Source organism: Silene latifolia, chromosome 3 (assembly GCF_048544455.1).
Source record: "Silene latifolia isolate original U9 population chromosome 3, ASM4854445v1, whole genome shotgun sequence".
In the NCBI taxonomy this organism is placed as follows: domain Eukaryota; kingdom Viridiplantae; phylum Streptophyta; class Magnoliopsida; order Caryophyllales; family Caryophyllaceae; genus Silene; species Silene latifolia.
This window is the reverse complement of record NC_133528.1, coordinates 107,054,470-107,079,548: the sequence shown is the minus strand read 5'-3', so window position 1 is coordinate 107,079,548 and position 25,079 is coordinate 107,054,470. Positions and strand designations below refer to the sequence as shown.

Below are 25,079 nucleotides of genomic sequence, written 5' to 3'. Positions count from 1 at the left end.
GCGCAGCGAAAAGATAAGGTGTTACATGCCATTTACTATGCAAGTAAGACTCTTGATGATGCGCAGATCAACTATGCTACTATGGAGAAGGAGCTTCTTGCAGTTGTCTATTCTTTAGACAAATTTAGAGCTTATCTTGTTGGTTCTAAAGTTATTGTTCACACTGACCATGCAGCTTTAAAGTATCTTTTAACCAAACAAGAGGCTAAGCCACGACTTATTAGATGGATTTTGTTGTTACAAGAATTTGATTTAGAAATTCGTGATAAGTCTGGTGCTGAGAATGTTGTTGCAGATCATTTGTCTAGGCTGAGATTTGCGGGAAGAGAGATTTTGCCCATTGATGACTCTTTTTCAGATGACCAACTTCTAGCTGTAGCTGCAAATACTCCATGGTTTGCAGATTATGTCAATTACTTGGTAGGAGGTACGCTTCTTCTTGATTTATCCTATCAGCAGAAGAAGAGATTTTTGCATGATGTGAAGCGGTATTTCTGGGATGATCCATATTTGTTCCGGGAGTGCGCAGACGGTATCTAGAGACGATGTATTCCAGAGGGTGAGGTACATGTCATCCTTTCTCATTGTCACTCTTCTTCTTATGGTGGTCATCATGGTCCTTCTAGGACATTTGCTAAGGTAATGCAATTGGGTTTTTTATTGGCCTACTATCTTAAAGGATGCTACTACTTTTGTCCGTTCTTGTGATGCGTGTGAAAGAACGGGCAATATCTCGCAAAGGCATGAGATGCCTCAAACTGGAATCTTAGAGGTGGAGATTTTTGATGTTTGGGGCATTGATTAACAAGGGTCATTCCCTACTTCTCATGGGAATCAATATATATTACACTAATGGAAAAAAGCCCTATTGTGTCAGTTGTAAAGGGCCTTTTACGTCGGTTTTATGACTGACGTATATCAAGGGGTCGTATTTGCTATGCGTTAGTTGTGGAACTGACGCGGAAAGTTAACCATTTACGTCAGTTTTGTTTTAAAAACCGACACAAATGAGCACTATTTGCGTCAGTTCTAACCATAGAATGGACGCAATAAAGTGGTACAACTGACGCAAATAGTGATGATTATTTGCGTCAGTTCTGCATGGAACCGATGCATTTTCTCCTTTTTTTTTGCGTCATTTGTTATCAGAACTGATGTATTTGACATTTTGATTTTGCGCTAATTAACTTAACTATTTGCGTTATTTCTTCTAATAACCGATGCAATTTCTTTATCTTTTCGCGTCATTTTTTATTAGAACTGATGCAATTGGCATTTCATTTTCACGCCAATTCATTTCCCTCATTTGGGTCATTTCACTCAAGATACAACACAATTTATTAATGCTTTTTTTATATATACAAATTTACTACCGAAATTTCGGCTAAAACTGACAATACGAAGACAAAAACTTAAAAATCTCGAACAAGAATGCAACCAACCACTAATGCATCATAGGGTAAAACATCATTACATCTCATTCAACCCAACAACTGAAAAATACAATCCAATGTATAAATAATCCCACAAACGTCTTAGTTACTAAGCTAGTCTATACTAAATGTTCTCTAAACATCTAGTAGCCCAAACTTCTCTAGCCAAACTTTCAGACTAAAGAATATGAAAGGATAAGGCTTAGTAAGCTGTGCTGAGAATATCGGATGAACATTGTACACTCCTTGGCAAAGACGAATGGTACAATTCCTTTGAGTAGAGCAACCTGAAAACGATGCACCAAAATCATATTTAAGTAAACAAAAGATACACCATTAATCAACAAGACTAAACATGGCCATTCCAAGACCAACATCAGAGAATCTATACTACTAATCCCATAATTAGGTTGGTTGATATGTCTATGGTGCTAGATTTGTCTTCTGTTCAGTGTACGTGCTGTCCTTAAATTATAGAGTGGACCTACTATAGTTGGTGTTGCTAATGTAATCCGTGTAATAACCATATGTACTAAATTATCAAATAAAAACATACTCTCAAAACTAAATATAATTCACGAGTAGTTCATACCTGCAACTCTGCAAGCGAATACTCCATACTTCACAAACTGAATATAAAGAATGCCTGCAAGTTAATACCCATAAAAGAAAAGAACTTGAAATATACTATCACTCACAATTCAAGAAAAGTAGATAGGCAGCTAAAAGATATGAAGCATCACAAAAAAACTATGATTGTGAGATACATGTGAGCCAAAATATATGAAATAGCAAGCTCACTAAGGTACGCAATTTAATAAAAAAAAGTGTAAGATTAAGAGAACATGAAATAGCAAGCTCACCCTAGAATAGTCAATTATCAGCATGCAGCAAAGCTTGCTGCTCAGTCAATTCATCGGAAGCTCCCATCTTAGATAACCGACCAATCAATCTTTCATCTTCGTCTTCGCCTTAAAATATGGAGACTGATTTAACTAGCAAACCAAAGATTTTGAGAATTGAGAGGCAGTTGTACTGCAAATGAATGAAAGGAAGTTAAAGATATGGTATTGAGATACATGTGGGCCAATTCAATCGAAAGTGACAATAATATTTTTAGCAAATTCAATTAAAGCAAATTGGCAACGATGATGAAGGGGAAAATTCAGAAATCAAAACACCTCTTAACGATAGTGTAAGGTTAAGACTTTAGAGCATGTAAATTGAGTGACTCCCTTTCCGCTTGTATCTTCTTATGTTTCTTACTCTTCATTCACATTATTTCTTTTCCATTCAAGACTACTGTCTGACCTTTCATAACATAGCATATGATTTTTTATACCTATCTATGTTTCTAATTTATTAGTTAAGCAATTACACTAATATAATTAAATGAAATAATACGGAATAGGCCCCTATTATTTGAATTGAAACTTTTTACAATGAATCTAAACTAATATATCTCATTATGATTAAACTCGACTTAACTAAACTAATCTAATCTAATTTGACTTGCTGCTACTTCAAAGCAGATTAGAAATTCAACCAGGATTATTTCACTCTTTTATACAGGGACTTCGATCTAAAATCAATTCTGATAACAAATGATGGATGGAATTATGGCAGGCTACAACTGTATGCCTTCAAAATACGCAAATGGATTCTCCCTGTTTCCGAAAAAAAGATATCATATAGAAGGGGGCAGTGGATAACTATAGAGGCAAAGATAGAGAAAAGCAAGAATAGTGAACAAAAAAAAATATCGGGCAATCTGCTAATAAGGCTCACCATCTTGGGCTATCACCCATTCTCGCTTGAAATTATCAACAAAAGATAAAACAAACCAAAAATAAAACGAACAAAACAACAGAAAACACGATGAAGTAACTACTGCACTATGGTCGCTTTATCGCAAAAAATTACGAATTTAGAGGCACATCAGCCTGTACGCTATTCAAGCTCACGTACACTTAACAAAGAATACAGTTTACAATGTATGGGATAGCCTATTATATGATGATGAACTTCAAACTATCGCACAGTACTCGTAACTTATAACTTAAATCACATACACTAGATCTCATAAAAGCAAGCAGACCTTTCTTTACAGTTCTATATGAATCAAAAGGTATAGCCAGGAGTACATTCCATACCTTTCCAGGATATCATTCTCCTGCGATCTCTCCCCCTAAAAGATCTCGTCTTAATCCACCGCTCACTGGCTTCTAAAGACCAACATCGATCACCGAATTGCACCTGCCCCCTTCTTATGATTCAAAAGCCTCATTTAAGTAAAGGTCAAGAAGCACGGCATGGCAATACACTTGGTGTGTTAAGATGTAGTTTTGTTGATCACTAGGTACCATCTTTAATATGTGGTGATTAACCTGCAAGAAAAAGGCCATACATGAGGATATGCCCTTTTGTACCCTCAGTGACTTCATCTTATATGTAAGCCCATTGTGAGTTCGAAGGTCTTGATAGCCAATCGGATAAGGATAACGGTCTTTTCCTTGACCAATATTCAATTGTTAGTGTGAAAAGAGTTAGAAAATATTGAGTAAAAATAAAGTACTGCCATACTAAAGGAGTTACAATTGACCACGGAAGTTGCCCATGCTTGATTAATCACTTTGGTGGAAATTCAGTTTTATGTAAGTATATGAATCAATAATTAATTTCAATATTCCAGTGTCTATACCTAAGACATGGGATTCTGCTATAGTGACAAATAAACTTCCCTCATGGCTATAAAACCCTCTTCACCTAACAAAGTTCTGTATTTTACGTCAAATCAATGGTAGAAACAAATATAAGCAATGATGCTACTATGCTGGCAATGTTTAAAAGGACATACAAACGAAGTGCAAGAATGGAGTCCAGAACACCTTTGATAAATATTGATTTCCCAGTTTAGGACCAAACTCTGGCTCCATCAATGCATCTAATCCCCCCTGTCAAAAATTATGTCCAATGTTATATCAGAAAACTGCCACCATCAACGAATAAATCATATTGACAACAGCAACTTATACCATGTAAATAATCAATTACTCAGTAATAACAAAAATAATGCCTGCATATCAGTAATATCCATAACACGCTAGGGCATCCTAGGGCGGTCCTACATTACGCAGAAGCATATTGGAGATAACAACCTTAGAAAAATCAACATTGGTGTATTCTTTAAATCCTCTACCTTAATTAATCAAAACATCTAAAAGGAATAGAAAAACAAAATGAATCATACCTTAGTCGGCCTTTGGACAAATCCTAGTAACATCGCCCAAAATGTGAAATAATGGATACGAACTACGATGACAACTGCGAAATGAAGCGCAACGAAATTCCCAGTAAGAACTGGTTTAGCCTATAAGGGATGACCATCATACAACAGCCAAATTTAAATTGAATAAAAAACCCCAATTTTAATAACCCTAAAAATAAAAAAAATACCAATTGAAGGAGGGCAGCACGGTGTTTGTATTGAAGAGCAGCGACGGATTGAGCGGCGGCAGAAGGAGGGCAGGGACGACAAAAGGAGGGAGCAGCAGCGCTTATGCAGTAGATATTAATTAATTAGGGTTTCTTGGGTGATCAGGGACACGACAAAAAAGGTCACGGTACAATGGTGTTGGTGGACTGGTGGTGGTGCGACGATTGAGCAGCCCAATAAGGCTTGGTGATCAGTAGAAGAAGAACAAGGATAAGTAATTGGGAAATGAAGGGTGTGAGTGTGTGACACGGGAAATTGAGGGTTCTTGTAGTTGGTTTTTTTTAGTTAATATCATTTGCATCGGTTTTAGTTACTATAAGAACGGATGGGAACATCAATCCCGACGGAGCGCTTATGCAGTAGATATTAATTAATTAGGGTTTCTTGGGTGATCAGGGACACGACAAAAAAGGTCACGGTACAATGGTGTTGGTGGACTGGTGGTGGTGCGACGATTGAGCAGCCCAATAAGGCTTGGTGATCAGTAGAAGAAGAACAAGGATAAGTAATTGGGAAATGAAGGGTGTGAGTGTGTGACACGGGAAATTGAGGGTTCTTGTAGTTGGTTTTTTTTAGTTAATATCATTTGCATCGGTTTTAGTTACTATAAGAACGGATGGGAACATCAATCCCGACGGTCATATCGCAACTAGAGGGCTTATAGCTCACCCCTAGTATCCAATAGGACCAAGACAAACAATACAAGGCATCACTCTTACCTTGAAAGACAAGTACCAATAACTATAACCAAGCAAGACCTTTACTACTCATATATCAATATATAATTCCCCTGGTAGGACGACAATGGTACTCCCAAGACTTAGTCCTAGTCTAAATCTGGCCAGACTCTCGGGACAGTACGGTTCCCGATTCGACATGCGGCAGAACGGTCCGCATCCAAGACTCGAAGACATATCAGAAATCGAGAACCCACAATCGGCAGGACAGTCCGAAAGAGGCGGAAAATATGAGCTAAACCCACAATCGGCAGGACAGTCCGAAAGAGGCGTAAAAATAAGTCAAGCAAAAAGGTATAGCATAAAGGCATTATCAAGAATACGACTCAACCAAGCGATACGAATCAACTTGGAAAGAGACTACTACATGTAATGAACCGATGATAATCCAAGTAAGACATTTCAAGCCAAATTATATTCATGAATATGAATAAGTAACCCATTTCTTCAATATTTGTCACTTGAATAAAAATGTAAACAAACGGAATTAAACCATTTATAATAAGCAAAACAAGCATTTAATTATAAATGACTCAATTTAATTAAGCAAGTAGAATAATTCACTCATATTTGAGATACGATAAATAAATGAGAAGGAACGGACTAAAAATTCACATTATAGGTAAATGAGACATTTCATCAAATTTTGACTTGAATAAATAATAAATTCCACATTTATGATTAATGTGAGAAAAATATATGAATGGACGATATTTAACGAATTAAGTTATATAGAGCATGAGACGGGAATTAAATAAATCAAACACGAATATAAACCGACTCGATAAGGCACGCAACACGAGGCTAGGCCACGACTCAACCATGGTCATACCTCTACACGTGACTAGGGCCACAACCGCCCAGCCTTAGCCACTGCCTAGGCCAGGCCACAAGGCCACTGCTCTGGCCACTGCCAGCCTCTGCTCAGGCTGCAAACACCGTCAAAACAGGTTGCTAAAGCAGCCGTGTACAGCACCTACAACGCTATCTTTTTCTCGTCTGAGAGCAGTCCCAAACAGCACAGATCTGTGCCCAAAAACAGTACCCAAACACGCCCTATTCTTGTCCTAAAATAGTCCTAGAAACGTATACAACCCGTCCCCAAAACTGTCCCGAAGTACCTGCAAAGTTGACTCAAAACAATCACAAAATAGTACATATGTATCGACCAATACAGCTACTTAGGACGCGCCATAACAGTCCCAGAAATGCAAACAACCAGTCCCCTAAACTCAACATGTAATCGTCTCAAAACGTGCATTTTTAAGCACCAAAACTGGTCCCTACAAGGTACCATTTTCACGACTAAAAGCAGTCCCGAATGCCCTACAAAAACGCCTCAAGCATACCCTAAAAACAGTCCCAACAACTTACACAAAGCTAACCCTCACAGCTGCCCAAGGACAGGTCGTGTAAAGCACCCATGAATACTACAATTTCCGTCTTCAAACAGTCCCACAACAGCACCAAGGCTTCCATGACTGTCCCAAAACAGAGCAATAAGCCCGCTCCTAAAGACACCCAGAACATTCCAATTTACGAGTACATTGAGGCGGGAATAAAGCACGATTAAAAATATGGACAAACATCACAAATTTCACCACATTAAAAATCAGAAAAGGGACAGAATAAGCAGCTAATTCATCCGTGAGAAAGAGTACGACATACATTCGAAACAACCCGGATAACCGAAATCACTTAAGAGGAAGAGGCTATGTTAGCAGCCCAATAGACATGTAAAAAAAAGCTTACTAAGTTCACACATTCACCAATAACAAGAGAAAGACATAAAGGTTCAGACTTTACAGTGAAAACCGATTAAAAGAAGAAATATCGACACTTTGTCGAGTAACCTATCACCGTTACCTTGTTGCTCTCCTAAACGTCCAAGAAATCGCCCTAGGATGATCTTAAACCCAAAAATGGCACAGAATAGCTCAAAACCGCATCCTTACGGACGAAATGAAACATGACGAAAGTCTGGCTCTTTCTTACATACAGAGAAGGAGGACGAGATGAGGAAGCTATTGGTGTAAAATTTATCGAATTTGGTTGAGAATGAAGGCGGGATCTGAGGTTGGAGGAGACGGTTTCAATGGAGTTGTGGTCTGTTTGTGTTTGCATTTGCAGGTGCACGCTGTTGTTGCGGATTTACAAAATGAAAGGGGAAAAGAAGGGGGGTGGGGACGGGGTAATAAAACAATAATAATAATAATAATAATAATAATAATAATAGATATATAATAATAATAATAATATATAATAACATATATAGGTAGAGTGTGATAGGGTAGGTGAGTGTGTTGTCGATATGGGATAGGTCGAGAAAAGATTAGTCTCACAAGTGGAAATGTGACGGTCTATAGCTAGACGGAAATTATTATTATTACTGTCACTATTACTGTCCGACCAAAATATGTATACATATTTTCTTATATAAATTATGCCTCAAAAATATAATTTAAGAATACGTATTTTTATATAAATGAGCTTTACAACATTACTTATATATAAATCATGTTTAAAATAAAGTTAATTAAATTAAATAATTTAGAAATATAAAGTAAAGTATTAGAATGGTTAAATAAATTATAAATGTCAAAATGAGAATTTCGCGGGTGTTACATATTATCACAAATTTGGCTGAGATTCAGCATCTACGGAAGATTAAGAAGGTCTAATATGGTGATTATGATTTAATTGATAGGGCTTTACAAATTGATACAGAGCAAAAGAAGGTCTAATATGGTAATCCCCCTTTCCTTATTTAGTAAAATTTCCTTATACAGTACTTATTTTAATCACCTTACCCCATAACAATACCCCCACAATACTCATACTTTATCTTATTTTAATCACCTTACCCCACAACAATACTTATTTTAATCATCTTACCCCACAATAATACCTTCCCTCTCTCCAATTACCTTACACCACCACAATATTTTACAATAAAATAATCTCCCCCTTAATTTGCGTGCCCTTTAAAAGGGGAGAGTTAAAATGAATAGGAGGGAGTACTACTTTATTCAATGAAGATGATTTTGGAGAAATGAGATTAATCTATGGGCTAATTTGGTGAAATAGGATTAATATGTGGGATAATTTGAAGAAATGAGATTAATTTGTGGGATAACTGTTATGCACATCACTTGCTTTTTTACCAACAATAGTTTTGAATTCAGTATTTTAAATTCTTGTCTTTCCCAAACAATGTATTTGCATTTCTAAAGCTTAATTTCAGTTTCTAAATTTGAAATCGCGTATTTGAAATGAAATACGAGTTCCCAAATGCTACCTTAAGTCATTTTAAACCCTTAATTTACTTATTCATCATCTTCTTCTTGCCTCTTTCATCTTCTCCCCGTGTAATATTATCATTCACAAATAACTGGGTTAAATGTCTAACATGCCAAAACGAAGTCATTAAATGTCTAGCATGCCTTAATGAACTCCTATGTTCAGCCCATTTCTCATAATTATACAAAACCCTCTTTTTTCTCATACCCTTTTCTTGAATTTCATCAGCTCATTTGGGTAAACTTTCAATAATTGACATTAAATGTAGGATTTTTTTGGTGTTTTGAACATCTTGGGAGTGTAAAGATTGAAACCTTAGATGAATTTAGGGGTGAAATTGGAGGAAAATGGTGAGTTTGAACTTTGGACCAGGGTTTATGGATGATTTTAAAGGAATTGATATTTACGGATTTTAGAGTTTTACGGTTTGGAAGCAAGGAGTGCTGGTAATTGAAGAGCAATATGAGGGGATTGCAATTTGGGTAGTTGGAAACAGTTATTTGTGAATGATAATATTACACGTTTGATTCAATTTTTTTTGGGATATTCTACTGTGTACCCCTAAGTTTTTGAGTTTTCTAAGTTGTACCCCTTCTTTTTGAAATTCTATGTTGTACCCCTGAACTTTATATTATAGTCTATTACATGACCTTATTGATTGTCCTTGTTAACGTAATTCGTTAGTTGGTCGATTCCTTCACTCATTTAGGCACCAATCACCCACTAACACGTCCGCATAGTTATCAGCTCATCCAATTATCCACTAATTCGCTTAGTAATCAAGTAACATGTTCAAAAATGCATAGAACTTTCATTATCATTTTATACTTCTTTAAAGAGGTATTAAAGGTAATTTGCAATTGGTTAAAGTTTGTTTGTGATGATTATCATAACATAAGATGATATGATGTTAATAAGTGAGATTTAATGTTACAGAACGATTGTTAAAGAGATAACGAGTGAAGTGGGAGTTGAAAGAGGTCATTATATAGACGAAGTAAAGAGTTTAGGGGTATACCGCGGAATATAAAAAAAGTAGGGGTACAACATAGAAAACGCAAAAACTCAAGGGTACACAATAGAATTCCCCATTTTTTTTTGTGAGTGTTTGATACTTTCATTCAGAGAGGAGTGTGGTGGGTAGCTTACGTTTTCTGAATTTTTGCGTGGGTGTTTGAGTGGAGGATCATGGCCAGAGAATGGTCGGCACTTGGTTGGTGTTGATTTATTGATCGGTGTAACAACAGTGGTTAGTGCAGTCGCCATGGGAGCAATGACGGTGGTCAGTGCAGGCGTCGTTTGCTGTCCGGAGAAGTCGCCGGTGTGGATTTAGACTGGTGATGGATGGAGAATTGGAGGATTTGGTATTATTAATTTAGTAAAGCAAATAAAGAAGAAGAAGATTAGATAAAGAAAAGAAAGTTAACTTAGAATAGGTTAAAGTTACCTATTATAACAAGTCACTAAGAGCAAGAAAGCATTATAAGTTAAACGATGGAATAAATAAGATTATTTTAGGATAATGAATAGTTGAGATTATTTTAATCAGGACGGTAATAGTTGAGATTATTCCCATCAAATCTATATATATATATAAAAGAGAGTTTTTTCGAGCGATCTGAGAGCGTCCACATCATCAAAAATCAATTTAGGAAAGTATAATTTTTGATGTAAAAAATAAAGTGGAAAATCTTTTAATTATTATAATATGTATATTTCCTGAATTATATTCAAGTGATATTTCCAATTTTTATATCAAACTTTTACATTTCATTTGGCAAAAAAATATCGTTAAAAAAATTATGAAAATAATATAATTAGCTTTGTGTTAAAAAATGCTATCATTAGAGTATAAATTTCATATTATTTGCACATGTTAAAGATGGTGTACTTCTTAATACGTAAAATTGTATAATTTTTAGTATGTTTTGTCCCACATTGGAAAATAAGTAGGTGTGGTGAATATACTACATATAAATAGTAGAATTGTCCCACATCGAAAGATTAGTATAAGGTGATGTGATCCTATGATTATAAATATGATGCATATTTGGAACTTATGTATCCACCAAAATTTGTTGAGTCTCATAAATATTGTTTTAAAGAGCTCTTAAGATTTTCTATCGTTATCTACAATATGATATAAAAATAAAGTGGAAATCGTTGGGAATTACTCGGAAAAGAGTTAAGAATATGAACAAGAAAATCAAAAAATAACTAAAGGTTGAACAAGAAAATCAAAAAATAAAAGGTTTTACTAATGGTAGTCTCCTGATACAATACAAAACTAAAGATTTTACTAATGGTTGTCTTCTGAATGCAATAATAGTGCTTTAATGAGTCGTTATATGTACGATGTAGAGATCCATATCTAATGATCGAGACTAAGTGGTTTTTACCTTCAAAGAAAAATAATATGTATACAATAGTGGTTGTTTAAGAAGAGACATGTATTTCTCGGTATGTTATGTCTTTCACATTGAAAAATAATGTAGGCATTATGAACATACTACGTCTAAATAATTAAATTATGTATCTCACATTGAAATAATCGTATACGGTAGGGTGATTCTATAAATATAAATAGGAGGCATCCTTGAAAATTAGGTATTAATCCAAAATTTTTTTGATATAAAAGATATAGACTTTTTAGTATGTTATACGTCTCACGTTGAAAAATAATGTAGGTGTTGTGAATATATTATGTATAAATAATAGAAATGTCCCATATATATACATTTTCTATATTATATTAAAGTGATGTTTATTATTTTGATATAAAAACTTTATATTTCATTTGAAAAAAAAATATCGTATGAAAATTATATAATTAGATTGTGACAAAAAAAATGTTATCATTAGAGTGTAATAGTGTATATTGTATTTATTGTATTTTCTCATTATTAAATCGGGTTGATCTCAAAGTAAGTACAAAAAAAATGGTGTACTTAGTAGTTAGTATGTTATTTGTCCAACATTGAAAAGTAACGTAAGTGTGGTGAATATACTATGTATAAATATTAAAATTGTCCCACATCGGAAGATTACCGTAAGGCATGGTGATCTTATGATTACAAATAGAAGTCATAATCCAAAATCTTTTGATTCCCTTAAGTATTGTCAGAGATAACTCTTAAAAGAGTTTATATTCTTGTTCTACAATAATGATTTTTAACCTAAGTTAATGTTTGGAAAATCTTTTAGTTATTATAATATATACTATGTATTTCTTATTTTATATTCAAGTGTTGTTTCTAATTTTCATATAAAAACTTTTAAATTTCATTTGACAAAATAATGTCGGTACAAAAATTATGAAAATAATATTATTAGATTCATGGTAAGAAATGCTATCATTAGAGTATATATAGATTTCATATAATTTGCACATATTAAAGATGGTGTATTTCATAGTATGTTATATCTCCCACATTGAAAAATAATATAGGTGTGATAAATATACTACATATAAAAAATAGAATTTTCCCACATCAAAATATAGCATAAGGTGGGTGATTCTATGAGCATCCTTGGAACTTAGACATCAACCCAAAATCTTTTGAGTCGCTTAAGTATTGTCTTGGAGAGGTCTTAAAAGCGTATATCATTATATTTTCTACCTATAGAATTTATATGTCCCATATTGAAAAATAATGTAGGTGTGGTAAATCCGTAAATATACAATGTTTAAATAATATAATTAGAATTGTGTTAAAAAATATTCTATCATTAGGGTATAGGTTCTTATCATTTGCACATATTTTAATTATGATAAAAAAATAGAAAACAAACGTCAATGGTAGCATGTGTAATCTATCAAAGTTCAAGGTTACCATGAGAAATTTCCAATATTATAATGATATAGTTACTTAAATTTGCATTTAAAAGACAGAGATCCGTACCAATAAAACAATAAAGGGGTATTATTTTTTAATTGTTATTTTATTGCCACGCCATCAAACTTAAAGTCCATTTAACAACCTTTACATTAGAGGGTACCATGGGCAAAAAAATGGAACCTCAAGGGTACCATGGGCAGATTTTTAAAAGTAGGGGTAACATGAAAAATCTAACAAAACTAAGGGGTACTACGAGAAATTTCCGTATCTCAATTATTTTAATTTTTTTTTTTGAAGAAAAACAACGTACAAATATTAATGGAGAGTACTTGATCATATTATTAAATTTAAATATAACTATTAGATATAATGAGTAGCAATTGTCTGTATTCGGTATTCGAGATTTGGTTGGATGTCGAACTAAGTGCAAAAAACATGGTGTAATTCTGAGTATGTTATTTGTCCCACATTGAAAAATAATGCAGGTTTGATAAATATATATTACGTATAAATATTAGAATTGTCCCACATCAGGAAAAAAATCCAATTTTTGTGAATATATTACTTATAAATAGTAGAATTGTCCCACATCGAAAGATTAATATAAGGTAGGGTGATTATATAATTATAAATAAGAGTTAACCCACGTATATATTAATCTTTTTTTTTTTGAAAGAGATATTTTAATAATATGTAAACAAATCATTAGACATATAATGTAAACATTAAATGCTTATAACGTTTTTTTTTTTTCATTATAAATAAGTTAATTACCCCGTTGCAACGCACGAGCATTCAAACTAGTAACCCTTGATTATTTGATTAAAAATGTGAGTTATAAGTTAATTGTTTGGGCTTTTGGATTATGGGCTGGTTTTATGCTATAAGACAGTCCTATATAACAATTTGTGCACAAACACGGAAAAGATTTAACATTCATCTATGAATGCAATAAAACATGTACCTGGCCCAATACGTACGTGAATAATAACTGAATATCAATAACTACAACTACCTTAGAGTTGAAGTGAATTGATTTGTGATCAAAATTAAGATGATCAATACAATTATACAAAGTACTAGACTCCGAGTATAGAGGACCAAAAAATTATGAAGAAGTAATGTAGCTTAAACAAAAACAGAGATTACAAGTGCCAAACCAAAACTTAGCCAAGGCACTAGGCAACCAAGGTCTTCAATTAAGTGGTTGATTGTCATATAAATGAAATCAACAAAGAATTGGGGTCGGGAAAATAAATGAAGCAAAAAATCAAAGTCACATACTGTCAACACTTTCTTTACTCACGAAACTTGAATCATAGTGCTGCCATCATCGTCTGTCGGGCAGCCTGCTTCTTCATTTCAGCAGCTTTGCCACTTCCTCGAAAATACATGTAAACTTGCTGCACGGGAAATTATAGTAAGTAGGCTAGCATGACATGGTAGGAGATAAAAGAATGTAAACGTGGAAAGAGTTAACTAACCTGAATGACCCAAATGCTAAGCAGTACTTCCAGGACAAAAAATCCAAAACCAACCAGGTATAAGATCTGCAAGCCAAAAAAAAAGACCATTTTTAACAAAGCCACTCTAATATGTTCAAGACATAAGTTACTCTCCACCAAAGAGAACGTGCATCAACTGTGAGGTGTATTCTCCTTGTTGATGGGATCTGCTTCGTAAATTGAACAAATTACGAACAAGTTTCCATTTTCCCTCAACAAGTTACTTGGATACCAAATAGACTGACAGAGTTCCAACGTTACAGCATTTCATTCCATTTCAAAAGGAGCAAAAATATCCACTATGTATTTAAAAAAAGATGACATAATCCAAAACAGCTCTAATATATTTGACTTCCTTACAGTGTGAAATAGCAGTCACTCAATGCAATATTCAACCCAATTTTCTATTGAGCTCATCTGAAACAGCTTTTCTTTTATCAACATTTAATACAAGGGTAGGACTGCACATATCAACTGACTCTCAGTCTACCATACACCTGTTCAGGGTGAGAGGAGTCTGAGGACTCTACGGATAGATATACTAATAGAGCAATGCATAACAAAATTTTTTTAAAAAAAAATATCAACTTGATCAGGGTTCAGTCTATGTAATCCTCATTTTTTTTTATTTACTCCAGGTTGGCAGGGAAAAAACAAATACGAAATGCTCTTTGGCTGGAAAACTAGGAAACTAGTTAAGTTCTGGAAAAAGAGTGCTTAAAAGTAGAAGAGTAGGACTGCAGCGATAAGGAAGCAAATGAGATATTATTAATGATCCAAGCATCAGAAATTTCATAATTGAACTACAAGATTTCCAATTCATAACAAAATGCTGCCCATATAGAAAATAATGTCATCCTTTTATTTTGAAGACTACAACGAAATTTCAGAACAGTAGACATACCCCAATGATAGCATTGTCACTCAAAACATCTATAGCAGGCAAGATCCCCCTGTTGTATACAATTACATACAAAAACATAAAGAAATGACCTACAACTGAAATTATATATATTCAAGCAAAACAATATCTGCTCTCTACCTATTGACATACATAATACTCAACATTAATAAACATGTTACCAACAATGCTTGGCACTTGAGATAAGGAAACAAAGGAACAGATTTGAACAAGTAAATTGTGCTCCATGCCATGTAATATGCACTCTCAACTCTGTGCAAGAATATCCAATATCCATAGGCGGTCTCACTATATTGTCCTTAACTTGAGTTAAAAGACACCAACTTTATTTCTCATTCCCATGGTAAAACGCCGATATTTCAGCTACATTATCAGACATTTCAGAATATCAATGTTACTTAAAAGATATTCTGCAAATTAATCTCTGATGACTTATTTTTGGAGAGGCAGATTTTGGGAAAAATGTGTTTTCGCAAATGGTATATTTATTTGTGAAAAATAGCTACACTATAGAAAAATAAACTTAAATTTCAGATATTGAGAAGTGAAGATTGAATACATAAGTAAACATTTTTCATGTTACGACCACATTGACCGTAACACTTTACAACCGCAACATTCTAGTACCGACCTTTCACGGCCATTTTACTGATTTTTATACTAGAGTGAAACAAAAAGATATAGTCCATGGTTCCAACTTTTTTTAGATTTAGGATCTATCATCCAAAGTAATGAGGACTTAGGTGGAGATTGGCCCATAGAATCAAAGTCGGTTGGTTGAAGTGGAAAAGTGTTACAATATTTCCGTGTGATTCGGGAGTACCTTATAGGTTAAAGGGTAAGTTCTATTGCACGACTATTAAGCATGAACTCTTATATGGTACCAAGTGCTGAACGGTAAAACAAGAACATGTACAAAAGATGAGGCCATTAGGGTAGGTGAGATGCATATGCTTCACTAGATATGTGGCACACACGTAATGATAGGTTAGGAACGAGGTGGACAAGGCGAACGAAGGTGTTTCTTCAATTGAAGATAAGATGAGGGAAAACCGTTTACAGAGATTTGATAATTTGAGGCGGAAAGCACCGGGGGCACCTATAGGAGGATTGAGAGATAGCGAATGGATAAAATTGCTAAAGAAATGGGTGGACCGAAAACAAACATGGACAAAGGTGATTGAAAGCGATATGAATGTTTTGGGGATTAGTGAGACTATAGCAAAGGAAAGGGCATTGTGGAGAGAAAGAATACTTGTTGAAGATGTTTTTGAATTTTAGATCTTTTTTTTTTACCCTTTTACTTGAAAGAACATTTTATTTCTTTATTTTTTGTCTTTTTTAACTCCTACTATTTTACAAACCTATTTTTCCACTATAATTACTTGTTCACATTTTTCCTACTTTTTTTTTTTTAAAACAATGCACTTCTTTTGTTTATCTCTATTCTATTTTCTTTTACTTTGTTTATTTACTCTTGACCGCATTGGTGGATTCACAACTAAACGAATTCGGATGATGATTCATGTTAACCGACCCCAAACTATGTTGGGACTAAGGCTTTCTTGTTATTGTAGTGAAGCCAAAAACGATGACTAAGATTTATGAGGCTGGTGGCAGCAGGTAAACAGCCAGTATCGTACTTAAAATACAATCTTTAGAGTATCAAATGAGCTAGCAGGCCAAAGGTTGACACAAACAATACCCTGAAACAAATCTTCACAAACATCGACCAAAAAAAAAACTTACGTAAGAGACTTCCCCTCAAAAACAATAGGTGGAGCAATTGCGGCTAAAATACAGAAACAAATATGAATCTGCAGTACAAAAAGACAACCTTCACTCTTCAGCATATATGTAATAATGGATCATTTCATGAAATAGGTGATTAGCCTCACCGAGTATGTGATGAAAAACCACCCAAACTTAAGAGCACTGTCCGTCCTGTCCAAATGTGCAATAGAAAAGAAGGATAAATCAGACATGAGCACGTATAGCAGCTGACAACACTTACAAATTCAAATGAATCTCATCATCACTAGTGACACAACAAAACATAGAACCTTTCAAATTGTCTTCTAAACATGCTGAGGTTCTACTCAAGAAAATGTAAATAAGTGTGTACAAAAATAATATGACAAAAAGTTTGGTAACTACATCTATTGTTGAGAAGTTAGCAACGATTGCCTGACCCCTCTTATTATTCTTTAAAGAAAAATAACACGAGATCCCCATAATCAGGCCTAGGCCTACCCATACAAAAAGAAAACCCTTGTAGTTTAAAGGGCGTACACAATTAAAAATCCGGACTCGTTACAGTAAACATTCATATAACTTGTCAATCTCAGGGAATTATTGATAATGGCTCCTCTTATCACTCTTTTAGTTAGCACTGTTAAGATTGACAACATATATGACTTCATACACGTTGCCAATTGCATAAGCAAATCTTGAATGCATATGCATGTTTACAAGAACAAATCAACTAAATGATGCTAACTCAAAAGGCCGGTTGCATTTGGGTTGCTCTTGCTCTATTTACTTTTATCTTAAATCATCATTTTTTACCACGACAGGATGTAACAATGACCAATAGAAGTGGTCTTAACAGTCTTAGTGAGTCTTAAAGACTAAAAATGATGCAGAAAACTGTGCCAAAATGTTACATGCAAGTCACTACTCAAGGACGCTCTAAATTCTAAACACCCAAAAAAAATACCAAGTCCCAGATCAAGAAATCTTAAAGAGTTGCATTCTTATGATCATTTGTATAAAACTCATCATCCATTACCTCATTGCACGATAAAGTGGACGGTACCACATGACATAGGCCAATGGAGCTCCAGATACGAAATAGATGATAGCAAGTAGCCAAATTTTCACCCCTGGGACAAAAATACAAGCACAGCAGTCACGGTGAGCAGACAGTCACTCATGCCCACATATGAAAATAAATAGAAGGAGAAGCAAAGAAACTAAACAACCTCCCCCTTTCGACCAGGCAACAGTCACAGCCACGATATTCCACAGTAGGCAAAATACAAGTCCTGAATAAGGCGAGAACGTCAATTTCTAAACTATGAAAATCGATGTCATAAGAGTACTTAAATCAACATGACATTTATGATAGGATTGAACAACTATATAGATATTCACATATGAAAACAAACACAGTTTTGCTATATGTCAATTAAAAAGTAAAGCCCCAAACATTGCCACAAACTTTTCCGACATTAGCACTTATTCTATCTGATCCCGTCTCTCCGCTCTCATATCTCTACTTCAAATCAATAATAATCAAATATAAATGTAACATAGTTAGTTCATGAAAAATCTAAGCCCAAAATAAAAAACAGTGTTGAGCATTCATTTCATTCCAGAACAAAATCAAAATGCGAACTAAATTTTGGCTAGTCGGGATTATATACAATGTGCACTAAACAACTAAGAAAGCCAATCGTGTTATCAAGTACATAGATCAACATAACAGAGATTTTAATTTGCCATATGATAAAACTAATACATCGATATTCGTATAGGATATAAAAGGGGTTCTAATAGAATAAAAGAAACATGCTGCTAAACTTTGCCATGAACTTTTTGACACTACCCCCTTACTCTATCCCCCCTTAATCTCTCCATTCTCCTCTCTGAAATATTCGCTGACAATCATCAATAATACTATGGATGTTCAACACTATGCTTGTTTTGGGATTTAGATTTTTCATGCACTGATTGGGTGTTGGGGTGTAAAGTGGAATCAAATTCATGAGAAAAATGTGGCAAAAATGTGTATACTATGGAGGATGTGAGGGCATGCAAAGAATCTGTTCAGAAAGGAAGTGACACTTAGACACTTATGCTAGAGAGGATATGAATATGTTAAAATTCCCTTAACCCAATTTTGCTACGTAATGGTTAGGAACCTGAGATAGTGACTGATAAATTATATGGTAGAAATCTATATTCCATCATCAATACAACAAGTCTATATTCCATCATCAATACAACAAGTCAACAACACTACCCAAGTGCTCAACGGCTCCCATACAAAATGAAAATTGTGTTGTGAATCATGTTGAATGAGTGTTAAAACTTCACAATAAAAAAGAAGCGCATTCAAGATAGTGAGTAATTTTGTGGTGTTTCATTATAATTATAAACCAATGAATAAACGTGTCTTCTACTCCATCCTTCATCAATATACAAAAGAAACTACCAAAGCCCAAAGGAAACAAACATACCGAGGTATGTTGTGAATGCAACATATTGCAATTGCTGTAGGTGGATGGGTATCTCATTTGGAATGTCATGATGAATAAGAGGGAAGACTGGAGGCCAGTTTTTCTCTTCAATTACAATTCCAGCTGCCAAAACAAGTACGGATGTAAGTCACAATGTCAAGATACGATAACTTGTTGAAACCATCAGGCCATCCAGATAAGGAAAAACATGAGTACATCGAGCAATGGCATCTTCCCTCCTTTTTATATCCTGCATCCATGAGCGCAAGAACATTAAACATCGAAATAGGCACTAAAAGTGAAATACCTTGATGACGTCAATTACGTCATAACAATTTAAAATTGTTATTTGTAGAAATATTATATTCAAGTCCTGTCCATTGGTCCGCTTTACAGAAAATAGGGAAGGGGAAACGTGACGAATAGTAATATGAGAAAATATAACATCATTTCTGGCTGATCCATGAAAGCCTGATGTACAGTCTAAATGTACTACAGCTTCTGAAACATGAAAGTGTAGTACCTGTTCCTTCTTCTTCAATTCAGCCTCTTTAGCTAGCAGTTCTTTTTCTCTCTTCTTCAAATCCTAGAAAGCAAATCATAAAAAGAAAAAGAAAGAAAAAAATTAATAGCACAGACATGAGTTTCTTCAGCACTACTATAAGAAAGAAATGTTCTACCAGCTGTTTGCAATCTGTACAGAACTTATCCTACCATTCCATTGTCAAGAGGAATGTCTACAGTTGCACCACGATCATACTCAGCACGCTCACGTGGAAGTGGTGAGAGTACAGCATTAGGCGCAGGAGGAACACTTCTGGGATTCTATAATTGGGAAAAAACACATGTTAGATATTGTATGGGGCGTCTTCTGTAAGGTAAGTAAAGATGGACTAAAAAACTCTTTGAAGCAAAACTGCAGATAACAATAAATGTCCAGCAAATAGATAGGTAGATATGTATAACTTCTCAGCAGCTGTAAGCCTTTTCAAGGTTAAGAAACACAGGCAACCAGAAAAGACATGGGTTATCCACCAAACACAATCGCTATCGTAAGTTTAATTAGGGTTGGTTAACTGTTAACATGAACAAAGAAAAATAAGACGAAGAGGAAAAAAGTGGAACACGCAAAAGAAATAGAAACACAGTAGCGCAGCGCCACGGCAGCTAATACAACAGCAAAACATAAACACATAAAGTCAAATCAGCAAGTGCAAGCATAATAGAACAGCTCTCATCCAGATAGCAGCCCCAAGTCCTTACTCTTTACGTGCCAACATTGATCAACACTTGATCAGAGTTTACCATCAGAAGCTATGTCAAGCCACAGGGAGTTGTAGCGAAATGAATTACACCATCTATATCTATATAGTTTATCACAGGCCAGTTACATTCACAAATGCCAGCTTCAGACAATAACATCCCTTTTTAACTTGAAAAACTGTCTGCATGATTTACGAGCGCTCATTACTATATTTGGGTGGAGCAGTAGCATGTCATTCCAATGAATAAATCTCTTATAATATAGGAGATGAATGCTTGATCATTTTATCATTACTCAGCCAAAATATACGCCACATTAGGATGCTGGATGCCAAAATACTGGTTTAGGTTTCGCAAATAAGACGATAACGTTAAGCTACATGAAAATCATTAGACATTGCATCAATGGGGAACATGACCATCACAGAAAAAAAAAAAAAAAAAAAAAAAAAAAAAGAACAAATCCAATTGTATATTGTCACAGGATTTTACACCCTTAAATTAGTTACGTCTTGAGCAATATAAGTCAGAATGCATTAGTAATAATTGATGAAAGAAAGAAAAACAGAATCAAGAAATGAACCATCAAATAAAATGAAATGGCAACGAATTGAATTAGATAGAAAAATGGAATAAGAAAAAAGAAATTACGGCAAAAGGATTGACATCGTCGTCGGCAAAAGGGTTTAGATCATTGGCCATGTGAAAATGGAATCAGAGTAATCAGATGATCAATTTTATTGTATCCGAAGAGAGACAGAGATTCAGAGAGTGATTGAGAGTATATTCAAGGACCTCTTTTTTTAATCCCAAGTTAACAACAAATGTTGCATGTGAGGATGAACCAGGGAAGTCTTGCGAGTTTCATGTAATCACGTCGCAACTACGTGCCTTCCGGTCAATCGTTTTATTTTCTCAGTGATTAAAAATAAGAGAAAATTGTTGATTACAGCTTTTTAAAAATCACTTTTTGAAAATTACAGCCTTATAAAATTTTTTTTGAAAATTACATCCAAAATATTACTTTTCTTCTAAAATTGCACCAACTTGAGGTTTTTGGTGAATTTTTATGATGTTTTTATGATGTACCCTTTATTATTTGAGAGCCTACTTACCCAGATTTCTTACCTCTCCTTAACACAAACCAATTAATCACCTCAAACATCATAAAAACATCATAAAAATTCACCGAAAACCTCAAATTGGTGCAATTTTAGAAGAAAAGTAATATTTTGGATGTAATTTTCAAAAAAAATTTTATAAGGCTGTAATTTTCAAAAAGTGATTTTTAAAAGGCTGTAATCAACAATTTTCTCTAAAAATAATTGCCTTTTTATAATCCATTTTCTTTTTAAAACTCCTTTATATAAGGTTTAGGATGATTTTTAGTTGTCAATTTCAGATTTTTGACCAACTCCTTCGATAGAACATTATTACAAGAACCACTAACAATAATAAGATTGCAAAGTTGATTATTTACCTTGCGACGAGTGTGAAAAATCTGCTCCCTTTGCTCATCTTCAACCCTAGTAGCCTCGGTCTGTAAGTTACGAATCACCAATGCTTCCTTCTCCTCGTCACTATAAGGATCAACAACATGAACCTCCTCATCCTCTGTCACTTGCTGCCTCCACCGTCTCCACCTCACGTTCAGGTAGCACAAAGTTCGGAATCATATCACACAATTTTTGAATCGTTAGAGCACGCTTTTGTGGACATTCATTAGCAATATGTCCATAACCTTGGCATTTAAAAAAACACCTCAATGAACTCTCTTTGTTGATCCTTATAGTTCGGAATCATATCACACAATATGTCCACGGATTTATTGATTTATGTCGAAAATACATTTAAAACGGATAATTTGAGAAAAATAAAGAATAAATAAATAAACGGACAGATTATGAATGATAATACGATTAATAGTTAATTAAATACGTAAACTAAAACTAGGTCAAGGCAGAAACGGGAGTTCAGGGACATAAATCAACCGGGAACAGGCGCAGCAGAGCTGCGTCCTTTGGAAGAGGCGCAGCAGACGCTACGTCTGTTCCTGGGTTGAGTTCTGGCTGTGAAGCCGGAACTGCATCTCGTTAATATTCGTAGGTAAATTTAATGCTTGATTATATTATTTGACTCGGATGGAAGTGATTTAACATATTATTTACATGTTACTGAGTCATAAAAACAATAAAACACGGATAAAATTAATCAAAACGAGTTAATTACAAGATTAATAGGTTAATAATGGATTAAAACGAACTAAGACAAATGAATTAGGTTAGACAAGTTGTTAATGATGAATTAATGATGGTGACGATAAACAAAAGATGAAAATATATCAAAGATGAATTCCAGAGATTCAATATGGGTAAATCGAATCTCTAAAAACCGAATTTGATTTTAATGACTAAAACCCGCAAATATGGATTATAAGGGATTTAAGTCGGGATTTTGAAAGATGAACAATTAACAATGAATAATGAATTACAGGTCAAAATTATCATATTCAAATTGTTATGTTAACGAAACAATGAACAATTGAAAAACAAAAGGACGAACAAAAGACGAAGGAAGAAGAAAGGAAGCAGGAACTGCGGCAGCCTCACGAAGAGGCGCAGCAGGTGCTGCGTCCCTTCGAAGAGGCGCAGTAGTTGCTGCGTCCCTTCGAAGAGGCGCAGTAGTTGCTGCGTCCTTTCTCGACGGTTGTCTTCTGATAATCCGCAAAAAGGTTTAAAACAATGATTTACAAATCGGTTTTAAGAATACTTTCGACATAAATCTTACAATATTGATTACAAAAATAAAGAACAATAATAAAAAGAAGGATTTACACCCTCAGACTTATATGTTTGACGAAACGAGATGAACTAAGTTAACGTTTAGTGATGCTCGACTCGAATGTACGACGAAAGTGCCCTCTTAGAGGAATTAAACAGATTGATTAATGTTGATTGATTGTGGAGTTGGTCAAATTGGTCGGTCATGCAAAACGAGGCTGGTACTCAGAAGGATCCGAGCTTACGTGGTCGAATGTTCAAGCACGTAGACGCCAAAAAGTAAGAACGTGGTCTAGAATGCAAAGGGAGAAGAGAAGGGCGGACACTCGCGTGAGAAATATGAGGACCGAAGGTCTCTATTTATACTAATCACACGGAGGAAATAGGGTTTTCGGAGAAACTTTGGAAGTGAATCTCGAAAAGATACGGAAAATACGCAGAAAAGGACTGAGGAAGAGGTGCAGGAGGCACTGCGTCCCTTGCAAGAGGCGCAGCACTTGCTGCGTCCTTTCCTCAGTGGTTTCCTCCTGCGGAAGAAAGATTTCCGCGTTTCTATTATGGAATAGCGGATTAATCTCGTTTCCTTAATATTTTGTGTGAATATTACGGGAGATATTTTACCAAAGATCAAAAGATTGGAAAATATGGAATAGAAATATCCTAACATTCGAAACATTCGACTCGGTTTTTTTAGAAAATGAAGACGGTTTTTTGACCCGGACTCCAAATGTACTCTAATTATTGCAAAACGACCGTATCGGCACGTAGATGACAATTAAGAGGTAGACACAAATGTTTGAGCGACCACTTGACGATAAACTTACGAACTGTCACAAATCGTTCCGTATACCAAACATGCGGCCCAATCATCACCGGGTGGTTTGCGGGAAGTGTAGAAATGAGGTATCTACAGAGCCCCCACTTTGACTGAGGCTTGGACAAGGCGAAAGTCAAAGTATAGCCATCAGGTCAATCGAAGATTACAACCTGACGACTATGGCGACGCGAGGCAGCTCAAGGGGTCTGAGCCAAGGACCTGTCGTCGGGAACATTTTAGAGTCTGTCGACTATCGGGGAGGGTCGTTTTAAAGTCCATTAGACTACGTAAGGAGGCTCGCCAGCCATAAGAAGAGACCATAACTGAAACTTCTTTGAAACTCTAAGGGAAACAAAACGCGATATTGGGAGGAGGCAGCAGGACGTAGTCTGGAACTGCTGGGAGAAATCTGCTTGGGGTCGGTTTCAAACAAACTTCGGAAGAGCTTGGGATCGATGTTGATCTCCATGTCTCGAGAGGGAACGTCTGTCCGTGAACTCTCGCTGGGGGAACGTAATCGGGAACTGATCTCCATGTCTCGAGAGGGAATGTCTAGTCGTGTACTCTCGCTGGGGGAACGTAATAAAGGCGTGTCGAAACACCCGTCAAAGAAGAATCGCTCGTTGTAACAAGCTAGGTCTTGGCAAAAATAGGGCGACATCTTGCTGTTGGCTTGGAAATACGGGTCCGGGTGAAGAATAAATGTCAAACGGACCAAATACGCGATAATAACATCGAGGAAG

General features: G+C 35.1%; 1 protein-coding gene and 1 long non-coding RNA gene across 3 annotated transcripts; both read right to left on the bottom strand.

Moving 5' to 3' along the window:
• Positions 1 to 1,432: 1,432 nt before the first annotated feature.
• Positions 1,433 to 7,834, bottom strand: LOC141647830 (uncharacterized). Of its 2 annotated transcripts, XR_012545854.1 has the most exons (9): positions 7,533 to 7,834; positions 5,535 to 6,787; positions 4,890 to 5,242; positions 4,684 to 4,757; positions 4,322 to 4,387; positions 3,587 to 3,820; positions 2,297 to 2,468; positions 2,026 to 2,079; positions 1,433 to 1,720 (listed from the first exon to the last, which is right to left on the bottom strand). It is a non-coding gene; the product is annotated as an uncharacterized LOC141647830 (long non-coding RNA). The 2 variants fall into 2 exon arrangements; XR_012545853.1 differs by lacking the exon at positions 7,533 to 7,834 and having other exon boundaries at positions 5,535 to 7,123.
• Positions 7,835 to 13,950: 6,116 nt separating this feature from the next.
• LOC141647829 (secretory carrier-associated membrane protein 1-like) lies at positions 13,951 to 21,659 on the bottom strand. The gene is made up of 12 exons (XM_074456180.1): positions 21,391 to 21,659; positions 20,191 to 20,301; positions 20,000 to 20,062; positions 19,693 to 19,726; positions 19,477 to 19,599; positions 18,217 to 18,279; positions 18,024 to 18,117; positions 17,131 to 17,176; positions 16,982 to 17,049; positions 15,215 to 15,263; positions 14,290 to 14,355; positions 13,951 to 14,208 (listed from the first exon to the last, which is right to left on the bottom strand). Exons 1-12 carry the CDS (start codon positions 21,439 to 21,441, stop codon positions 14,122 to 14,124), a joined length of 855 nt encoding a protein of 284 aa, XP_074312281.1. The 5' UTR covers positions 21,442 to 21,659; the 3' UTR covers positions 13,951 to 14,121.
• Between the last annotated feature and the right edge of the window lie 3,420 nt (positions 21,660 to 25,079).

Excerpts from the sequence above, each read along its gene's own strand:
- LOC141647829 (XM_074456180.1), bottom strand. The coding sequence starts at position 21,441 with ATGGCCAATGATCTAAACCCTTTTGCCGACGACGATGTCAATCCTTTT. Across the intron at positions 19,600-19,692 it reads GGAAGATGCCATTGCTCGAT|CTGGAATTGTAATTGAAGAG; the intron begins GTACTCATGTTT and ends TTGTTTTGGCAG. Across the intron at positions 17,050-17,130 it reads GGTTTTTCATCACATACTCG|ATTCATATTTGTTTCTGTAT; the intron begins GTGAGGCTAATC and ends TTTGTACTGCAG.